The following is an 18,527-nucleotide window of genomic DNA, read 5'->3' as shown; positions in this document are numbered from 1 at the left end:
GTGTACAACTATATCAGAGAAACATCTACTCGATCATTGGGAACCACTTAGAGCTTTCTAGGATGAGGGAGTTCAGTGAACTCATCTATATGAGCACCCACTTATGTATGATGATGTTCCCAACATCAACGACTGATGAGACGCAATGCACATACACTAAGTGCTAGTCTGAAATGGGAAATGCCCGTATCCTCATTATTGGTGTAACCCGTTGACTAGGAACCAGTTTAAGAGTTTAATTACTATTATTAAATTATTTCTTGATTCAACCAGATCAATTAATAGTAATAGAGTAACTGTGAGGACTATATTTATGCACATGCAAGGGACAACATATATAGAATGCCAAAAGAGGTTTTTGTAATTAATACGGAATATAATATTTTAACAAGGATTACGGAAAGACCACAACCACATGTTGACTTGTTGGTTAACTAGTCTAACACCTCCTTCTTCATTCTAATTTGATGATACCCTGCCCTCAAATCGATCTTAGTGAATACTCTAGCTTGTTTTAATTCATCCAAGAGGTCATTAATTAATGGAATATGATATCCATCTCTAACTTTCATGGCATTCAGCTTCCTGTAATCCACACAGAATCTCCAATTACCATCATTCTTCTTGACTAACAGTACATGAGAAGCAAAAGGGTTGTTCCTAGCTTGTACTACTCCACAAGCCATCTCTCTTCCACCATTTTCTCAATCTCCTTCCTCTGTATGTAAGGGTACCTGTAAGGTTGAAACTTGAATGGTATTGAGTCTGCCTTAAGCTCAATGTGGTGCATAGAGTTTCTTATCGGAGGCAAGTCCATCGGCTCTTGGAACACATCATCAAACTCCCTCAGCAGATCCAACCAAAGCCGAAGAATGGATCAAGTCCCTCGAGGTTATCTTCGAATACATGGTGATGAACGACAGCGACCAAATCCATTGCGCATTATTCTTGTTGAAGAATAAAGCCCAAAATTGGTGGAAAGGCGCAAAGAATGGAATCGATTCAGCAAATAGCACTTGGGAAGCTTTCAAAGTTCTTTTCTTCGAAAAGTACTTTTCCAAGAATGTCCGAGCACAAAAGCTTAAAGAGTTTCTTGAAGTCAATCAAGGAAACCTACCCGTTGCCGAATTCACTCGTCGTTTCGAGCAAGGAAGCCTATACGCATCTTTCATATCCAAAGACGACACCGAGAAGATGAATCACTACCTAAGGGATCTCAACCCGATAATGAAGCATGACGTTCGACTAACCTCCGCTTCCACTTTCCACGGAGTAGTAGATAAAGCCTTGGAAGCCAAGCAAGATGAGATGGAAATCCGACAATGGCTACCTCCTCACGATGCCTCTTCTCGACCATGGAAGAAACCGAACCTCAACAACGCGAAAGGAAAGCAACCGAGCAACAAACCCTTTTGCCCTAAATGCAATCGGGAGCACTCCGACAATTGAGTTGCCGGGACCAACTATTGTTTTCGATTCAAGCAGCCCAGGCATATGGTCCGAGACTGCCCAATCGCCCCGAGGCAAGTGCCATCGCCAACAAAAATACGCAAATAAAAGAAGACGAGACTTGGAATTCCACGCCGGCGATCATGTTTTCTTAAAAGTTGCTCCACTCAAGGGAATCATACGATTCAAAAAACGAGGAAAGCGAAGCCCTCGATACATGGGACCATTTAAAATCCTCGATCTAATCGGTGGCCAAGCCTATCACCTTGCCCTACCACCTCAACTATCCAAAATCCATAATGTTTTTCACGTGTCAATGCTCCGAAAATATATTACCAATCCAAACCACATTCTCGAAACCGAACCGATCGATTTATCCCTGAACCTATCCTTTACCGAAGAACCCTCTCAAATATTAGACCTAAAGATTAGGAAACTTCGAAACAAAGAAATTTGCCTAGTCAAAATCCTTTGGAGAAATCATTTTCCGGACGAGGCAACGTGGGAACTTAAGGATGAGATTGTGAGTCGTTATCCGGAACTAACTGAAAAATGTGCAAATTTTGGGGACAAATCTTTTTTAAGGGGAGAAGATTGTAACACCCCACATTTTCGGTAAAATATAAGTATTTTATTATACCACATCTATGTGAAAATTTATTAAATTAGAATTTAGAATAATTCTTGCATCTTGGGCCATTTTCATTTTTTCCTAAATATTCTTGATTATGTCGACGGTGTGTTGGACTAGCTCGGGTACTTATAACTTTCGCTCTCCTACTTCGTCCCAATGGATTGGAGAACGGCACTTTCTTCCGTACAATGCTTTTTAAGGTGCCATTCCAATCGAAGATTGGAAGCTATTGTTGTACGAGAATTCAATGAGAGGTAGACGGCTTTCCCAAATGCCACCAAAATCCATTATACATGCTCAAAGCATATCTTCGAGGGTTTTGATTGTCCTTTCCGAAAAGCTAGACGTGTTCCCATCGTTTCGTGCAAGCTTTTCCAAAATTTCGTAGTGAATTGGGGATCTCGGTTGGAAATTATTGATATCGGAACTCCGTGGAGTCGGACGATTTCTCGGATATAGAGTTCTGCCAATTTTCCGAGACTAAAAGTAGTCTTGACCGGTAAGAAGTGCGCGAACTTAGTTAGGCGATCGATTATTACCCATATTGAATCGAATCCTTTAAGAGTCTTCGGGAAACCTTGGAAGAAATCCATGGTTACTCTTTCCCATTTCCATTCGGGAATAAGGTTAGATTGTAGAAGTTCACCGGGCCTTTGGTGTTCCGTTTTGATTTGTTGACAAATTAGGCATTCGAATATTTGGCTATATCTTCTTCATTTCTGGCCACCAATATAACTTCTTCAAGTCTTGATACATTTTGGTTTCGCCCGGATGGAAAGAGTAGTGGTTTTTGTGTGCTTCGTCGAGAATTGATTCTTTTATTTCTTTGCTTGCCGAAATGCAAATTATTCCTTGAAATTTTAAGATCTTGCCATCAGTCATCGAAAAAATTGGATCTTGACTGGTTGATAAATTTTCGAGAACCTTTATAAGTTGAGCATCATGGTCTTGAAAAAAGTATTTACTAGCATATTATACAAATAGAACCACATTGAATTTCCAACATAGTTTTTACACTTTTAAAATCGTTACAATTATGCACCCACACATGCACCCATCTACTTACATTTTTCTCATTATCACACCCAATGATCAACACATAAACAATCAAAACTAAGATCACATAGCAAAACACAAATAAAGTCCCATGTAGTCATTCCTTCACATATTCAATTAGACATAAAAATAAAATCCATAGTCACATATTCAATTAGACATAAAAATAAAATCCATAGTCAAGTACAAGCGACAACCGGAATTCTAAGCATGCAAAGGCAATCCATATTCGATCAAAAGGTCATTAATTTAAAAAACTAGCAAGAAAAAAGTTTAAGATTTCCATTCTTGGATTTTATTCAAGTTTTGCCACTAGATTTTTACATCCAAGAGTCTTTTAATACAACTTTTTAATCCTTTTATTAATTTTCATAGAAAACACTAGATTTTAACATGCAAGACCTTAAATCGACAATCAATTAGTAGATAAACACATGCAAGATACTAATTCAACCAAATAAGCAACTTAGGCATTTTATCCCAAAAACTTGAAACATCACACACAAACAATAATTTCATTTCTACACAAATCCCATATGCATCAACATACATCCATACTATTCTACTCCTATTTCATTAATTTCCCATTTCATTAGTTAAAGACGCAAAATTTCGAAAGTTTCATAGTTAAGCCAAAAATTCCATTTCATTTAACAAATCAACAATGAGTCACTAGATAAACACATGCAAGACACTAATTAAACCAAATAAGCAAATTAGGCATTTTTCCCCAAAAATTCGAAATATCATAGAAAATCAAGAACAACTTTTCTCTTTACAATACTAACATGCAATCATCATCTAAGCAATATAATCACATAATATGCAAGTATTAGTCAAGAATTCAAAGAAAAACCAAATAATAGTGGTGTTGCATATTTGAGCAAGAATACAAGTATTCTCGCCTCTACTCGTTGTAAAAAAAATGGGAGGGGAGGAATTGTTAGCTCCTTTCTCTCTTATACAAGAAGATATAGAGGGTTAGATTATAACTTTAAGATGATAAGAAGAAAAACTTGAAGGAAAGAGAGCTTAGATCTTCGAAAAATTGGAAAAGAAGCTTACACTTAAGCTTGACCGAAAATTCTCCTCTTGTTGAAATACTATAATGTTTATAGATGGTGAGAGTGGAGTTTGAGATTACATTTTGATCTTGGACATGGGAGGTATTAAAAGAGTTCTTGAAGACTTCAAAACCTATGGAGAAGAATGGGAAATACATATTTTGTGGAGGGTGATTTTGCAATTTCTTGGAGAGGTACGGTGGTGGCTCTTGGATGGTATAAGCTTGAGAAAATGGTGGCTATGGTGGGGAGAGAGAGAGAGAGAGAGAGAGTGATGAAGGGTGACATTTGAGTTAGCTAGAGTAGGAGTGTAGGAGTGATTAAGTGTGCTCTAGCTAATGATTAGGAAAAGGTAGAGTTAGGTATTTCTTTATGCTCAATGTACAAGCCTTCTAATTCGTGTTCTTCTTCTAATTAATATGCTTTATTTTAAATTTTTGTGTGAGTGTGTATTAGGACCGAGAATTTCAAAAATAAAGGAAGGATTTTCTAATTTTCATCACCAATTAAAAATCCTAACATTCATGAGTAAATTTGTATTTTCTAAAATTCAGTGCATGCATAAATGTGATAAAATGCTCATTTAAATTCATCATGCAAGAATCAAATTTTTAGTTCATGGAAATAATTTATTTCGACATAATATTTCTAAAATATTTTCTAATCACATAATTCACATAATCACATAATTCACACAATTATATAAACAATTAGTTATGCAAGAATTATTATAAACTTTAATTTAATAAATTTTCACATAGAGGTGGTAAAATAAAATGCTAATATTTTACCGAAAATGTGGGGTTTTACATAATTGCTATTGTGCAAACTCTTGCACAACCGAACTTCGCATTTCGAGGGGATAATAAACTTTTCATGAAGATTGAAATGGAATTGTTTTTAAAATTTATCGAAATGATTGCTATATTTGATCCCATAATACAAGAGCATGTCCGAAGATTTCAAACACATGAGATTCATTATCATTATCTCGATAACAAGATTCAAATGAATTGATTCATTTATTGGCAAGTGAAGTTTTTTTTTTTTGGATAATGCAAGTGACGTTAAGAGTGTTATTATTGAGGAAAAAATAAAAATAAAAAGTGAAATACTTCTTTATAATACTTGATTATACGCCAAATGTAAGTCATAAAGAGCATAAGACTGTCATGATACGATGTGTTGATGTTACTGTAAGCCCGTTAAAAGTTGAATTTTTTTTGTTTTTGGAGTTTTTGAAAGTGGATGACACAATAGGATTTGGGATTTTTTGTGACTTGGAAGAGGTATTGAAAAATCTTGAACTAGAAATCAATGATATAAGAGCTCACGGTTATGACAATGGGTTATGAAAGGGAAAAACAGAGGTGTACAAAAACGTTTACTTGATCAAAATCCAAGAGCTTTTTACATGTCATGTGGTTGTCATAGTCTTAATCTTGCACTTTAGGCTACGGCCAACTATTGTCTCAAAGGTAAAAACTATTTTGGGGCTATTACAAACACGATGGGAAAGTCGCATTGAAAGTGTGAATTCATTGTTGCGACGAACCGAAGAAATCTGGAATACTTTACTTGAGTTGGCACATAGTGAAGAAGATGAGACAATAACTAGTGAGGCTAAAGGTATGGTGACAAATGAATTCGAAAACTTTAAATTTTTTTATAAGCTTAGTTGTCTATAAATATTTATTATTTTATGTTAACACTGTGAGTGAGACATTTCAAAAGGTAGACATGCATATCGATGAAGCTTTATGACAATTAAAAGAATTGATCTCTCTTTTTGAAGTAGCCAAAGAAATGAATTTTGAGAAGACTAAAACTGAAGGTGAAGTCATTGCCAGAAAATTAGCGGTTCAACCCATATTTCGGGACAAGTGATTGATTAAAGGGAAAAAAAAATTGATGAGTATCACAATGAACACATACCTCAGTCATCAGAAGAAACCTTCATAATTGAGTTTTTCATGTTTGTTATTATTCATTTTATTTCTTCATTAAGAGGGATTTGAAGAATTCCTAATGTTTGAAGAATGGTTTGGGTTTCTGGTAGATCTCAATAAGTGGAAATTGATTGATAATGATATTTTGAAGGCTTCTTGTGTTAAGTTATAGTTATTCTTAAACCACGACATGTAAGCTGATAACGATGGAGATCTTTTTTTCTGAATTAAGAGTATTGAGATAAATTTATTGAGAAATAGAAACGACAATTAAAGTGTTAAATTACTTAAAAGCGATGGAAGGTAGTCTTTCGAATACATGGGTTGCTTACAGAATACTACCGAGAATACCAGTTACAATTGCCTCTGCAGAAAAGTTGAAGTTGATTAAGTCTTACCTCCAATCAACCATGAGTCAAGAAAGATTAAATGAATTAACTATGTTATCTTGGGAAAAACAATTGGCGGGAAAAGTGGATTTCATTAGTTTGATAAGTAGTTTTGCTGCTCTGCAATAAGAGTCATTTTTTAATGATCACTTGTACTTATAGTTTGATAGTCAATGAAGTTAAAACAATAACCCTTTTTTTTTTTTTCTTATTGTGATGTTTGATGTTAGTCTAATCTCTTAAAAATGGTAAGTGGACATATTTTTATGTTAATGTTGATCAAATACATTTTATAGATGATGTTGCTCCAAAATGTTGGGTCAGCCCAATGGTCTTGAAGTCCACAAGTCTCCTAAGTCCGGGAATCTTCAAGCCCAATATCGAAAATGCCGAGAGTCTTTGCCACGCGTCCGAGGTAGTCGAAGGGATCGCTCCACTCGTTAACCTACAAAACAGTTGAAAACACTAGGTGACACGCCGGGGGTGGCCCGGCGATTGTCCTCCGACGCTCAAGTCAGAAAACTATCACAATATAAGCAAATAATATTAATTAATTGCCTAATTAGTGCTTACCTTGTTATGTGATTGATAACACATATTTATAGGTGGAGTTTGGTATGGTTTTCTTGTAGAAAACCAATGTGGGACAAAAACATTAGATTTCTTCCCATAGGTTCTTATGAAGTTCTTAATTAAGTGCCTTTGTGTTGGGCTTTTTCTTTGAATGAGCCTCATGGACTTTTTGGGTTAAAGCCCAATTAGGCACATCATTAAGCCCCCCACTCCCAGGTTGAGCCACGGGCCCGTGGGTCTGGTTGGGAGTAATTAGGAATAGTCGCTCGAAGACGAAATAATTTTCTTGTTTTCCTTGAGTTTCAAGGTGGTAGGAAATTTTGAAGTCGGCTACAGGGATCTTGCAGAGGCGGGCGCTGCAGTTAGGTGATGATAATTTTTTAAGAGAGGCCCATTTGTTGTACGGCGGCGATCAATCGCCAAAATTATTGGAGGAAGTTGTGATATCCCTTGGCTTTGTTGCCTAGTGAGAATCGCGCATTTCCTAAAGAATGAGTTATATTTCAACTTATCCGGCGAGATGGTATCCCTTGGCTATATAGCCTAATGGGGGGTCCGTCTCTCGTAAAGAATGAGCTTTACTTTATCTTTTTAGCGGGGCGAAATCTCTTGGCTTTATTGCCTAGTGGGAAGCACGCATTTTGTAAAGAATGAGTTATGCTTCATCTTTTTCGGTGAGACGGTATCCCTTGGCTATATCGCCTAGTGGGAGGCTCGGCTCTCGTAAAGAATAAGCTTTTATTTTAACTTTTTAGGTAAGACGATATCCCTTGGCTTTAACGCCTAGTGGGAAGTCCGTATTTTTGTAAAGAATGAGTTATGCTTCATATTTTTCGGTGAGACGGTATCCCTTGGCTATATCGCCTAGTGGGAAGTCCGTATTTTTGCACTTGGTGGTTGATCAGACCCTCAAGTTTTTTATGCGTAGAGAAGACAAGTGGTTGATATAGAAATTACGTTGGCGGCATCCCACCGACTAAAATAGTTTATTAAGAATCATGCTGGCGGTATGCCTTGAAAATATTGTGCCGGGCGGTATGCCACTGTTGGGTGCTAAATACCAACACGCAAGTGCACGTATCGCAAACAAGTAATAAAGTGGACTCGTGAGAGTCGGATGTCGATCCCACAGGGAATACGCAAATTACCTAATCCTAAGTACCAAATTCTAACAATTATGATTTTTATCCAGCCTACGCAAGTTTGTCAAATTAAATCAATTAAACAACTAAACTAATTAAGAAATCAAATAACACGGGAAAATATCAATTAAAACGGACCTAGGATTTTATCTTCCCCCTATGCAAGAATTGCTCACCCAAAACCCCTCAATTATGAAATATATGATTCATGATTATTAACCCGAGACACTAATTTACTCATAACCCGCTGTCGCGTGTATTATGAGTCTATCATTCATAAACGATTCACTATATGTCTATGCAAACCAATTATGAATAAAGCATTAACTAACAAGTCTCGTAAATGGCTACCTAAGGTAATATCTGTATGTCTACGACACCACATGCAATTGACACACTCATCCGGTGAAAACTACTCGAAGGTTCTTCTACTTACCGTCTAATTATCAAAATAGCTCTGTCGAGTCAATCCCAATAATCACAGATAAAGCACATAAATTGATCAAGTTCATGCACTAACAATCATAACAAGTAGAAGAAATAATCATAAAATCATAATTGCATAATCTCAAGAAAAAGGGTTCGCAATCCCTACATAGGGTTCCAACAAAATCCTAGATTAAAAACTTAGCTACGCATGTTCGTTACGAAAAACATAATAAAAATACGAAAAATCATAAAACTATAAATAACAATAAAAGAGGAGAACTATGATGAAGATTCGTCAAGTCTTCGTCTTCGTTCTTGTGCTCCTTGATTGCGTGTAGAAAGATGAAAGATAAAAACTAAAAATAAAGATAAAAGGTAGAAAGATCCATCTAATTGTGTGCTTGTGGCCTTTAAATAGGGTGCAAAACTATAATAGGGCGGGTTTCCTTGTGTAATTGGGTTTTCTTCACTGCGCCATCACGTCCACCCGGACGGCCGTGTGAGATTTTTAACTAAAATCCGCACGGCCGTGCGGTCTTTTAATTCTCCAGAATTCTGTTTTTTTTCACTTTTGGCCCACTTTTTCTCTGAAATTGCAGTTTTCACCCCAAAAGTTGTCAATTCTCCAATTTGCACCTAAAACACAAATAATAGCCATTTTAAGCACCAATTATCATTAAAACACACCAAAAGCTCCAATTAAAAGGTACAATTAAGTGTATAAATATACACTTAACACACCCCCAAACTTGAACTTTTGCTTGTCCCCAAGTAAAATCAAATAAAATAGCACCAAACACGACTATACATCTCATTACATAGATTGATTGGTCAACTTCGTGTTTTCAGAACTTGCAATTATGATGATAATTCCTATGTATTCGCAAGCTTAACATTCAACGGCACTTAGTCACTCATTATTACCAAAAACCACAAATCATACAATTGCTTCAAGTATCCAATATTTGCAAGTTAAAGATAGAAAGAATTTATACTTACATGCATGTATTTGACTCCAAATACTCACCAAATTATTTTACTCAACTAATATTGAACAATAAGCTATTGGGATCATTGGGGCTTTGTGGCTTTCAATTGTTAGGCTCTTTGGTCCGAGGTAGGTAATATGGGAATGTGTGGCTAATTTTCTTGAATTGAGGTGATTACGCCAAAATTTGAGAGATAGGCGTTTGAAACAATGAATTCACCTCTAGGGACTTTAATAAACTCGATTCTCCAAAATTCACACGTCAACACTTTTGCCTTGAGGCAATGACTCGAGTTTTCAACACAATTCATCCACTAGTCCTTATTTCTCCCTTCTAATCTATTCTTCTTCTTCTTCTTCTTCTTCTTTTTTTTTTTTTTTTTTTTTTTTTTTTTTTTTTTTTTTTTTTTTTTCGAATCGAGGAATTTAGATATATATATATATAAAGATGCACATATATATTTATTTCTCTTTTTATCTTTTTTTTTTTTTTTTTTTTCGAAGAAGAAGAAGAAAGATCTTATAAAACATTTCGACCGAAATCCAAGGGATAATTATTCAAAAATCTCCACTTTTCTACCTTCTACATATTGGCTAAAAGAAAGAACACCTTTTCTCTCCGAGGCTCAAATCAAGGTTCTAAGGATAAAAATTTAACGGTAGGCTTGAAAGGCTCAAACGGTTCAAAGAAGGCCCAAATCATATCCCAAATCACTTACTACCCAACACTTCGTTTCGTAAGTGTCCTAAGGTGAGATTTAAAACCGAATAAAGCATGATTTAGCACAAATAAATTCCAAATTTAAAATGCAAAACATTCAACCAATGCAATGCAAAAGGTGTGATTCCTAGCAATAATTCACTTCTACGTTCCGTTGAATCGAAAGCTAAACAAATACATACTCCTTATCGACATAAAACAAGTAATTTCATCATCAAACATTGACCATCTCTCATCATCATAATTCATCGATGCATCGAACACAATTTTTTTTTTTTTTTTTTTTTTTTTCGAATAATAAAACGATAACTAAAACAAAAAAATAACGCAAGCAAACTAACAAACAAGCAAAACACAAATATAACCACCCCCAAACTTAAAATTCACATTGCCCTCAATGTGATTCGCCCAAAGTTTAAGGATAGAAAACACCTGTTTAAACGGCGTTTTTCTTGCCCTTCCCCTTGCCTTTAGAAGTGATTTCGCCTTGTGAGGTGCCCTCCCCGTCACGTCCTCGTTTCCCCGTGACTTGAGAATGCGTGTGGAAGGGATTATGAGTGAATTGATGTGCAAAATTTCCCCCAAACTTGATTTGGGCAATTCGTCGAACACCTTGTGGGCGTTATTGATGGAATGGGTTTGTGGAGAAATTTGCACCTTTCTTGAAGCCTCCCTGCGCAAATCAACAAGAAACCACCAAGATTAAGTAGTATGTGTGTGTAGTTGGTGAATTTCTGGTGAAATTTGTCAAAGAAAAGTGAAATTTTTGAAAGAGGAAGGCTAGGGTTCGAAGTGGGGGAGAGAGGGGATTTGAAATTATGATTTTTTTTATTTTTTATTTTTTTTTTTTTTTTATTCGCACGGCCGTGCGAGATTTAGGTGAAAAATCCGCACGGCCGTGCCCTTTCTCCGAATTAGGCAGTAGCCTCCAAATTTCGCACGGCCGTGCGAGATTTAGGTGAAAAATCCGCACGGCCGTGCCCTTTCTCCGAATTAGGCAGTAGCCTCCAAATTTTGCACGGCCGTGTGAATAATTGCAATTAGGTCCCTGCAAAATAAAAACTTCCTATTAGTGCCCCTAAAACTTTTTTTTTTTTTTTTTTTTTTTTTTTTTTTTTTTTTTTTGAAAAATAAAATAAAATAACAGCCAAACTAAAAATTTAAAATGACATAAAATAAAAAAAACGAAAGCTCGGGTTGCCTCCCGAGAAGCGCTAAGTTTACAGTCTTCAGCCAGACTTTGTTTTTGCTCTTCAATTCCTTAGCTTTTGAACCCATTTTCTTACTTCCTTTTGGAGAAAGTCTTGAATAAATGGGTTGATCCGATTCTTCTTTCGACTGGTTCGCTTAGGAATGCCCTTGAATCTATTCTTCTTGATGTCATGAGGCTTGCCAACATCGTCTTTTATCACGGTGTTTTGAGTAGGTGTTGTAACCAACTCAACCCTTTTCTTTTGTTCTCCTACATGCACATTAGTATCCACAACAAAATTTAAATTATGTAATTTAACAGGAAACAGTTTAGAATCACTTACCTCATCAAGAAGATAACATCCATTAGCCGTAATAGGCTTTTCATCCACCCGGTACACCTTGAAGATCACTGTTTCTTCCCCCACACTCATTCTTAGCTCTCTCTTTCCTACATCAATAATTGACCTACCGGTTGCTAAGAATGGGCGTCCTAAGATAAGGGGAATATTTTCATCTTCCTCTATGTCTAGTACTAGAAAATCGGCCGGGAGTATAAACTTATCTACCTTGACCAACACATCCTCCACTATACCTAAAGGGTGAGTAAAAGATCTATCGGCTAGCTGCAAGGTTACGGAAGTAGGCTTAATTTCTCCTAAATTCAATTTCTCATAAATTGATAAAGGCATTAAATTTACACTCGCCCCTTGATCACACAACGCCCGCCCAAAATACCTAGTACCTATTGTGCATGGAATGGTACAACTACCCGGATCTCTAAGCTTCGGTGGAATTTTATTTCCAAGGATAGCACTACTTTGCTCATTGAGGTCTATGATTGCTGCACACTCCGGAAGCCTCATCTTCTTCGATACAAGTTCCTTTATAAACTTAACCCAATTCGGCATATGCTTAAGCGCCTCAACAAAAGGAATATTAACATGCAATTTTTTAAGATAATCCAAAAATGACTGAAATTGCATATCAAGCTTGGAGTTTTGAAAACGTTGAGGGAAGGGTACCTTGGGAGTAGATTCACTTACTGCGATCTTTGTGTTGCTTGGCCCGACCTCGGTCTTTTCTTTGGGCTCCTCTACAATAGGCGGTGGTGCAACGGAATTTTTAGGACCTTCTTCTAATTGCCTCCCATTTCGCAAAGTTACTGCATTGCACTGCTCGATGTTGCTCTTTCGAGGATCTTCCGTATTCGATGGCAGTGCTCCCGACGGCCTCGCATTTAGTTGGGTTGCAAGTTGCCCCATCTGTGTCTCCAAATTTCGAATGGAAGCTTGAGTTGATGTCATGAATTTTGCTAAGATGTCAGCGAGGTCAACTCCTTGGGCCGGAGTTTGAGGTGGATTTTGGAATTCGGGAGCTGGCCTTTGTCCTTGCTGATTTCCTCCCCATCCAAAGTTGGGGTGATCTTTCCATCCCGGATTATAAGTGTTGGGGTACGGGTTCCTCTGTTGTCGGTTGGTGTCATTGACGTAATTTAGAGACTCCGTTTCTTCTAAGCACTGGCCGGGTCCTTGGATTGCATGGACTCGCTGAGTCTGCAAAGCTGCAACTTGCTTTGATAGCTTTTCTAACTGGGCGGTGATTGCGGTGACCCCGTCTAACTCCAAAATTCCTCCCGTCTTTATGACTCCGCTATTTGATCGGTCTGATGCCCGCATGTATTTGTTCCTTGCGATTCGCTCCAAAAGTTCGTAAGCTTCGTCATAGGTCAAGCTCATGAACATACCGCCAGCTGCTGAATCGAGCACCGTTCTCGAATTATCTTGCAACCCGTCATAAAATATTTGAAGTTGCCGCCACTCTTGAAGACCGTGATTGGGGCATCTCCGAATTAATTGTTTGAACCGCTCCCACGTCTCGAATAACGCTTCACCGGCATCTTGTATGAAATTTTGTATTTCTCTCCGGATTCTCTCAGTTTTTGTTGGGGAGTTGTATGTGTTCATGAAGAGTTGTGCCAGTTGGGGCCAAGATGAGATGGAGTGCGGTGCACGAGTTTGTACCCATTCTCGGGCTGCTCCTTGCAAAGAGTGCTTGAAAAGGCGTAGTTGCAGTGCTTCATGAGATACTCCGTTCATCTTGTGCGAATCACACGTTTCGAGAAAATTGACCAAGTGGAGATGCGGATCTTCATGAGCTAATCCGCTGAACAACCCATTGTTTTGGAGCATAGTAAGGAGTCCCGCTCGAATTTCGAAATTGTTGGCTTCAATGGGGGGCTGCTGGATGCTCGATTGAAACCCATTGAGTGTTGGAACGGTGTACTCATGCAATGCTCGTTGACGAGGTGGTGGATTAATTAGCAGAAGTTGCTCTTGCTCGTTGACGATATTTCCTTCCGCATTCGGTAGGCGCCCTTGGTCATCTCCCCTACGATTATTCTCTTCTTCCATTCGCATAAAAAGTACCTAAAAAAAATAATTAAACAAAATAAATAAAACGGCTGAAGTAAGAAAAATTGCTCAAATTTAATATTAGGATAAATAGATAATTTAGCCGTATTCCCCGGCAACGGCGCCAAAAACTTGTTGGGTGCTAAATACCAACACGCAAGTGCACGTATCGCAAACAAGTAATAAAGTGGACTCGTGAGAGTCGGATGTCGATCCCACAGGGAATACGCAAATTACCTAATCCTAAGTACCAAATTCTAACAATTATGATTTTTATCCAGCCTACGCAAGTTTGTCAAATTAAATCAATTAAACAACTAAACTAATTAAGAAATCAAATAACACGGGAAAATATCAATTAAAACGGACCTAGGATTTTATCTTCCCCCTATGCAAGAATTGCTCACCCAAAACCCCTCAATTATGAAATATATGATTCATGATTATTAACCCGAGACACTAATTTACTCATAACCCGCTGTCGCGTGTATTATGAGTCTATCATTCATAAACGATTCACTATATGTCTATGCAAACCAATTATGAATAAAGCATTAACTAACAAGTCTCGTAAATGGCTACCTAAGGTAATATCTGTATGTCTACGACACCACATGCAATTGACACACTCATCCGGTGAAAACTACTCGAAGGTTCTTCTACTTACCGTCTAATTATCAAAATAGCTCTGTCGAGTCAATCCCAATAATCACAGATAAAGCACATAAATTGATCAAGTTCATGCACTAACAATCATAACAAGTAGAAGAAATAATCATAAAATCATAATTGCATAATCTCAAGAAAAAGGGTTCGCAATCCCTACATAGGGTTCCAACAAAATCCTAGATTAAAAACTTAGCTACGCATGTTCGTTACGAAAAACATAATAAAAATACGAAAAATCATAAAACTATAAATAACAATAAAAGAGGAGAACTATGATGAAGATTCGTCAAGTCTTCGTCTTCGTTCTTGTGCTCCTTGATTGCGTGTAGAAAGATGAAAGATAAAAACTAAAAATAAAGATAAAAGGTAGAAAGATCCATCTAATTGTGTGCTTGTGGCCTTTAAATAGGGTGCAAAACTATAATAGGGCGGGTTTCCTTGTGTAATTGGGTTTTCTTCACTGCGCCATCACGTCCACCCGGACGGCCGTGTGAGATTTTTAACTAAAATCCGCACGGCCGTGCGGTCTTTTAATTCTCCAGAATTCTGTTTTTTTTCACTTTTGGCCCACTTTTTCTCTGAAATTGCAGTTTTCACCCCAAAAGTTGTCAATTCTCCAATTTGCACCTAAAACACAAATAATAGCCATTTTAAGCACCAATTATCATTAAAACACACCAAAAGCTCCAATTAAAAGGTACAATTAAGTGTATAAATATACACTTAACAGCCACCGACTTATTGCTGAAAAGAAATTACATGGGGCCCGCGTGGGGCAATAGTAGATACTAAGTAAAGTATTTCTTCAGGATTGCGATTGTTCTAGGAATTCTCTCAAGTGCCCGTTGTGGACAAGTCTTCCGAGCGCTCGCATAAGCTGAAAACACTCCTCAGTAGTGTGACCTCGATCTCTGTGGTATTCACAGTAATCATCCAAATTTTGTCGTTCTGGATTCTCCTTCATCCATCTCGGTGGTTGTAGAATTCATTTCTGCTCTACGATGATCACTATGTCAACAAGCTTATCCTTGAGAGGTGAGGACTTCTCGAAGGTGCGATTTTTTGCGGGACACATCTCTTCTTTTCTATTATAGTTGTGGCTTCCCTCATTGCGCTTTTGCTTAAGGAGTACTCTCATTTCTGCAATCTCCTCAGTCCGAATGTAATTCTCAGTGCGATTCAGGAGCTCCTCTAGGGTCATACGGGGTCGGCCTGCGATGTACTCATGCTTCAAATTGTGTTGCAGTATGTCGGTTAACATTTCGTGATTAAGGAAGGGCACTTCATGTACTGCTTTGACAAACCGTTGCAGGTAATTCATGAGCGACTTTTCGTCCCGCTGTATGACCTTGAAGAGATACGACCAGTTTTGGCGTATTTCTTGCTTATAGAGTATTGATGACGGAAAATCGTCGCTAGTTGGTCCAGATTGTCTATGGATGATCCGGGCAAGCAGTTGAATCAAATTTATACCTGATCAGCTTGGTGGTCCGAAAAATCTTGCAGTGAGCTGCGTTACTAAGACCGTAGAGGTCAATCTTGGCGTAAAAATTATTCAAGTGATCTCGGGGATCCCCTAATTTTGTCGAATTGGGAGATATTGGGATCCTGAATCCGAGAGGCAACACTTCTTCCATAATAGCATGAACAAATGGGTAATTCGAATGGACAATGCCCCAAAGTGACCGGCCGTCGACCTCGAGACTTCTCGTCGAGGACTCCTTGAGTTGCAGTCGTCGGAGCCTGCTCGATGCCTTCTTGTCTCCTGGTGGCGGGAAGCTCTACTTCCGAGTTGGTTTCGAGGGGAGTTTTAGCGGGGGTGCGCATGTTCGCGGTGTCCCCCGCCTCGAGGCCTTTGACGATAGTCATACGACCGGGGATAACTGCTTCTCGTCCGACGGCTTTGCGTTGCTTTCCCTTTAAGGGGCTCGGGCTCTTTGCCTTAGTGGACGCTGTGATTAGCGACGAGTTTCCCTTCGAGACGCGCGGTCTGAGGATGTGCTACGCTGAGGCGAGTGGCGGTGAACGCGCCTTCTGAGGATGTGCTACGCTGAGGCGAGTGGTGGTGAGCGTATCTTCGAGGCGCGCGGTCTAAGGATGTGCTACGCTGAGGCGAGTGGTGGTGAGCGTATCTTCGAGGCGCGCGGTCTAAGGATGTGCTACGCTGAGGCGGGTGGTGGTGAGCGTATCTTCGAGGAGCCTGTTCGGAGGAATAACTTTGGCCGTTGAGCGATACTCTTTACTCTGAGACATGGAGCTCCACGATTGGCGGAGTGGTACGGACATGCACGAAATCCGTAGGATCGCTTCCCATATGAATAGTTTCTTCAAAGTCAGTTGTGCTTTGAGCATTGATATACTGAGCTACAACGTCCGTCGCTACCCAAGCAGCTACTTTGGCCACCGTCTTCTCCAATAAGGCTTGTAATTCCTCTGCAATCATCTAGATGACCAACACTGAAGATCCCGCAAGGTTGGCCGCTCCAATTGTTCTCTTCCTTCGAGGTGGTTCTATGACTCCAGCGCTACCTTGAAGCGGTTGTTTGAGATTTCCTTGACCACCTTCGTTGGTCGCTACCGTAGATATTTTCCTTCGAGGCAGCTCTGAGACTCCACCGCTACTTTGAAGCGATTAGTTGAGATCGCCTTGACCCTCTTCGTTGGCCGCTCCCGTAGTTATTTTGCTTCGAGGCGGCTCTTCCTTCAAGGCAGCTTTGAGACTTCACCGCTACCTTGAAGCGAGTGGTTGGGATCGCCTTGATCCTCTTCGTTGGCCGTTCCCGTAGTTCTTTTGCTTCGAGGCAGCTCTGAGACTCCACCGCTACTTTGAAGCGCGTTGTTGGGATCGCCTTGACCCTCTTCGTTGGCCGCTCCCATAGTTCTTTTTCTTCAAGGGAGCTCTGAGACTCCACCGCTACTCGAGGCGGCTCTGAGACTCTGTCCCTTCCTCGAGCCGGCTCTAAGACTCTTCCGCTACCTTGAGGCGGCTCTGAGACTCCGTCGCTTCCTCGAGGCGGCTCTAAAACTCTTCCGCTACCTCGAGGCGGCTCTGAGACTCCGTCGCTTCCTCAAGAAAGCTGGTTGAGATCGCCTTGACCAACTCCGTTCATGACACGTGATCTAGTTTGCCTTCCCACAGACGGCGCCAAAATGATGCTGCTCCAAAATGTTGGGTCAGCCCAATGGTCTTGAAGTCCACAAGTCTCCTAAGTCCGGGAATCTTCAAGCCCAATATCAAAAATGCCGAGAGTCCTTGCCACGCGTCCGAGGTAGTCGAAGGGATCGCTCCACTTGTTAACCTACAAAACAGTTGAAAACACTAGGTGACACGCCGGGGGTGACCCGGCGATTGTCCTCCGACGCTCAAGTCAAAAAACTATCACAATATAAGCAAATAATATTAATTAATTGCCTAATTAGTGCTTACCTTGTTATGTGATTGATAACACATATTTATAGGTGGAGTTTGGTATGGTTTTCTTGTAGAAAACCAATGTGGGACAAAAACACTAGATTTCTTCCCATAGCTTCTTATGAAGTTCTTAATTAAGTGCCTTTGTGTTGGGCTTTTCCTTTGAATGAGCCTCATGGACTTTTTGGGTTAAAGCCCAATTAGGCACATCAATAGACTAGTTTAAGCTTCTCTTATTTTTTTTCTAAATGAGCTACTAGGGGTGTTCATAAACCCGCCAAACCCGACCCGCCCGCCCGACCCGCCCAAACCCGCCCGTAATCTGGCAGTTTGGATTTTAAAATTCTGAGTAGCAGTTCAAAAATTTGACACCCAAATTATTTGGGTCGGGTCTCGGGTTTTAACTCAAATACTTCAGATCTAGGGTTTACGTTTTCAGCCCCCATT

The 18,527-nt window shown here is 39.2% G+C and overlaps 2 protein-coding genes across 2 annotated transcripts; one reads left to right on the top strand and one right to left on the bottom strand.

Moving 5' to 3' along the window:
* The first annotated feature begins 906 nt into the window (after positions 1–906).
* LOC105962858 (uncharacterized) lies at positions 907–1,449 on the top strand. Its single transcript, XM_088817495.1, has one exon. It carries the CDS (start codon positions 907–909, stop codon positions 1,447–1,449), a length of 543 nt encoding a protein of 180 aa, XP_088673621.1.
* Positions 1,450–11,016: 9,567 nt separating this feature from the next.
* Positions 11,017–16,537, bottom strand: LOC148771114 (uncharacterized). Its single transcript, XM_088817494.1, has 3 exons — positions 16,366–16,537; positions 11,906–12,723; positions 11,017–11,067 (listed from the first exon to the last, which is right to left on the bottom strand). The coding sequence occupies exons 1-3, from the start codon at positions 16,535–16,537 to the stop codon at positions 11,017–11,019; spliced, it is 1,041 nt and encodes a 346-aa protein (XP_088673620.1).
* Positions 16,538–18,527: the final 1,990 nt, after the last annotated feature.

This window comes from Erythranthe guttata, chromosome 4 (genome assembly GCF_056151865.1).
Source record: "Erythranthe guttata isolate IM_541 chromosome 4, IM_541, whole genome shotgun sequence".
NCBI classification, from domain to species: domain Eukaryota; kingdom Viridiplantae; phylum Streptophyta; class Magnoliopsida; order Lamiales; family Phrymaceae; genus Erythranthe; species Erythranthe guttata.
The sequence above is the reverse complement of the archived record's forward strand: the minus strand, read 5'-3'. Positions and strand labels throughout refer to the sequence as shown.

What these genes read in the sequence shown, in the direction of transcription:
- LOC105962858 (XM_088817495.1), top strand. Translation starts at nt 907, where the DNA reads ATGGTGATGAACGACAGCGACCAAATCCATTGCGCATTATTCTTGTTG.
- LOC148771114 (XM_088817494.1), bottom strand. Translation starts at nt 16,537, where the DNA reads ATGACTATCGTCAAAGGCCTCGAGGCGGGGGACACCGCGAACATGCGC. An exon ending in CCTCGACGAGAAGTCTCGAG is followed by an intron (nt 12,724 to 16,365) that starts GTCGACGGCCGG and finishes GGAGGCAATTAG; the next exon opens with AAGAAGGTCCTAAAAATTCC. An exon ending in GTGATTCTAAACTGTTTCCT is followed by an intron (nt 11,068 to 11,905) that starts GTTAAATTACAT and finishes TGATTTGCGCAG; the next exon opens with GGAGGCTTCAAGAAAGGTGC.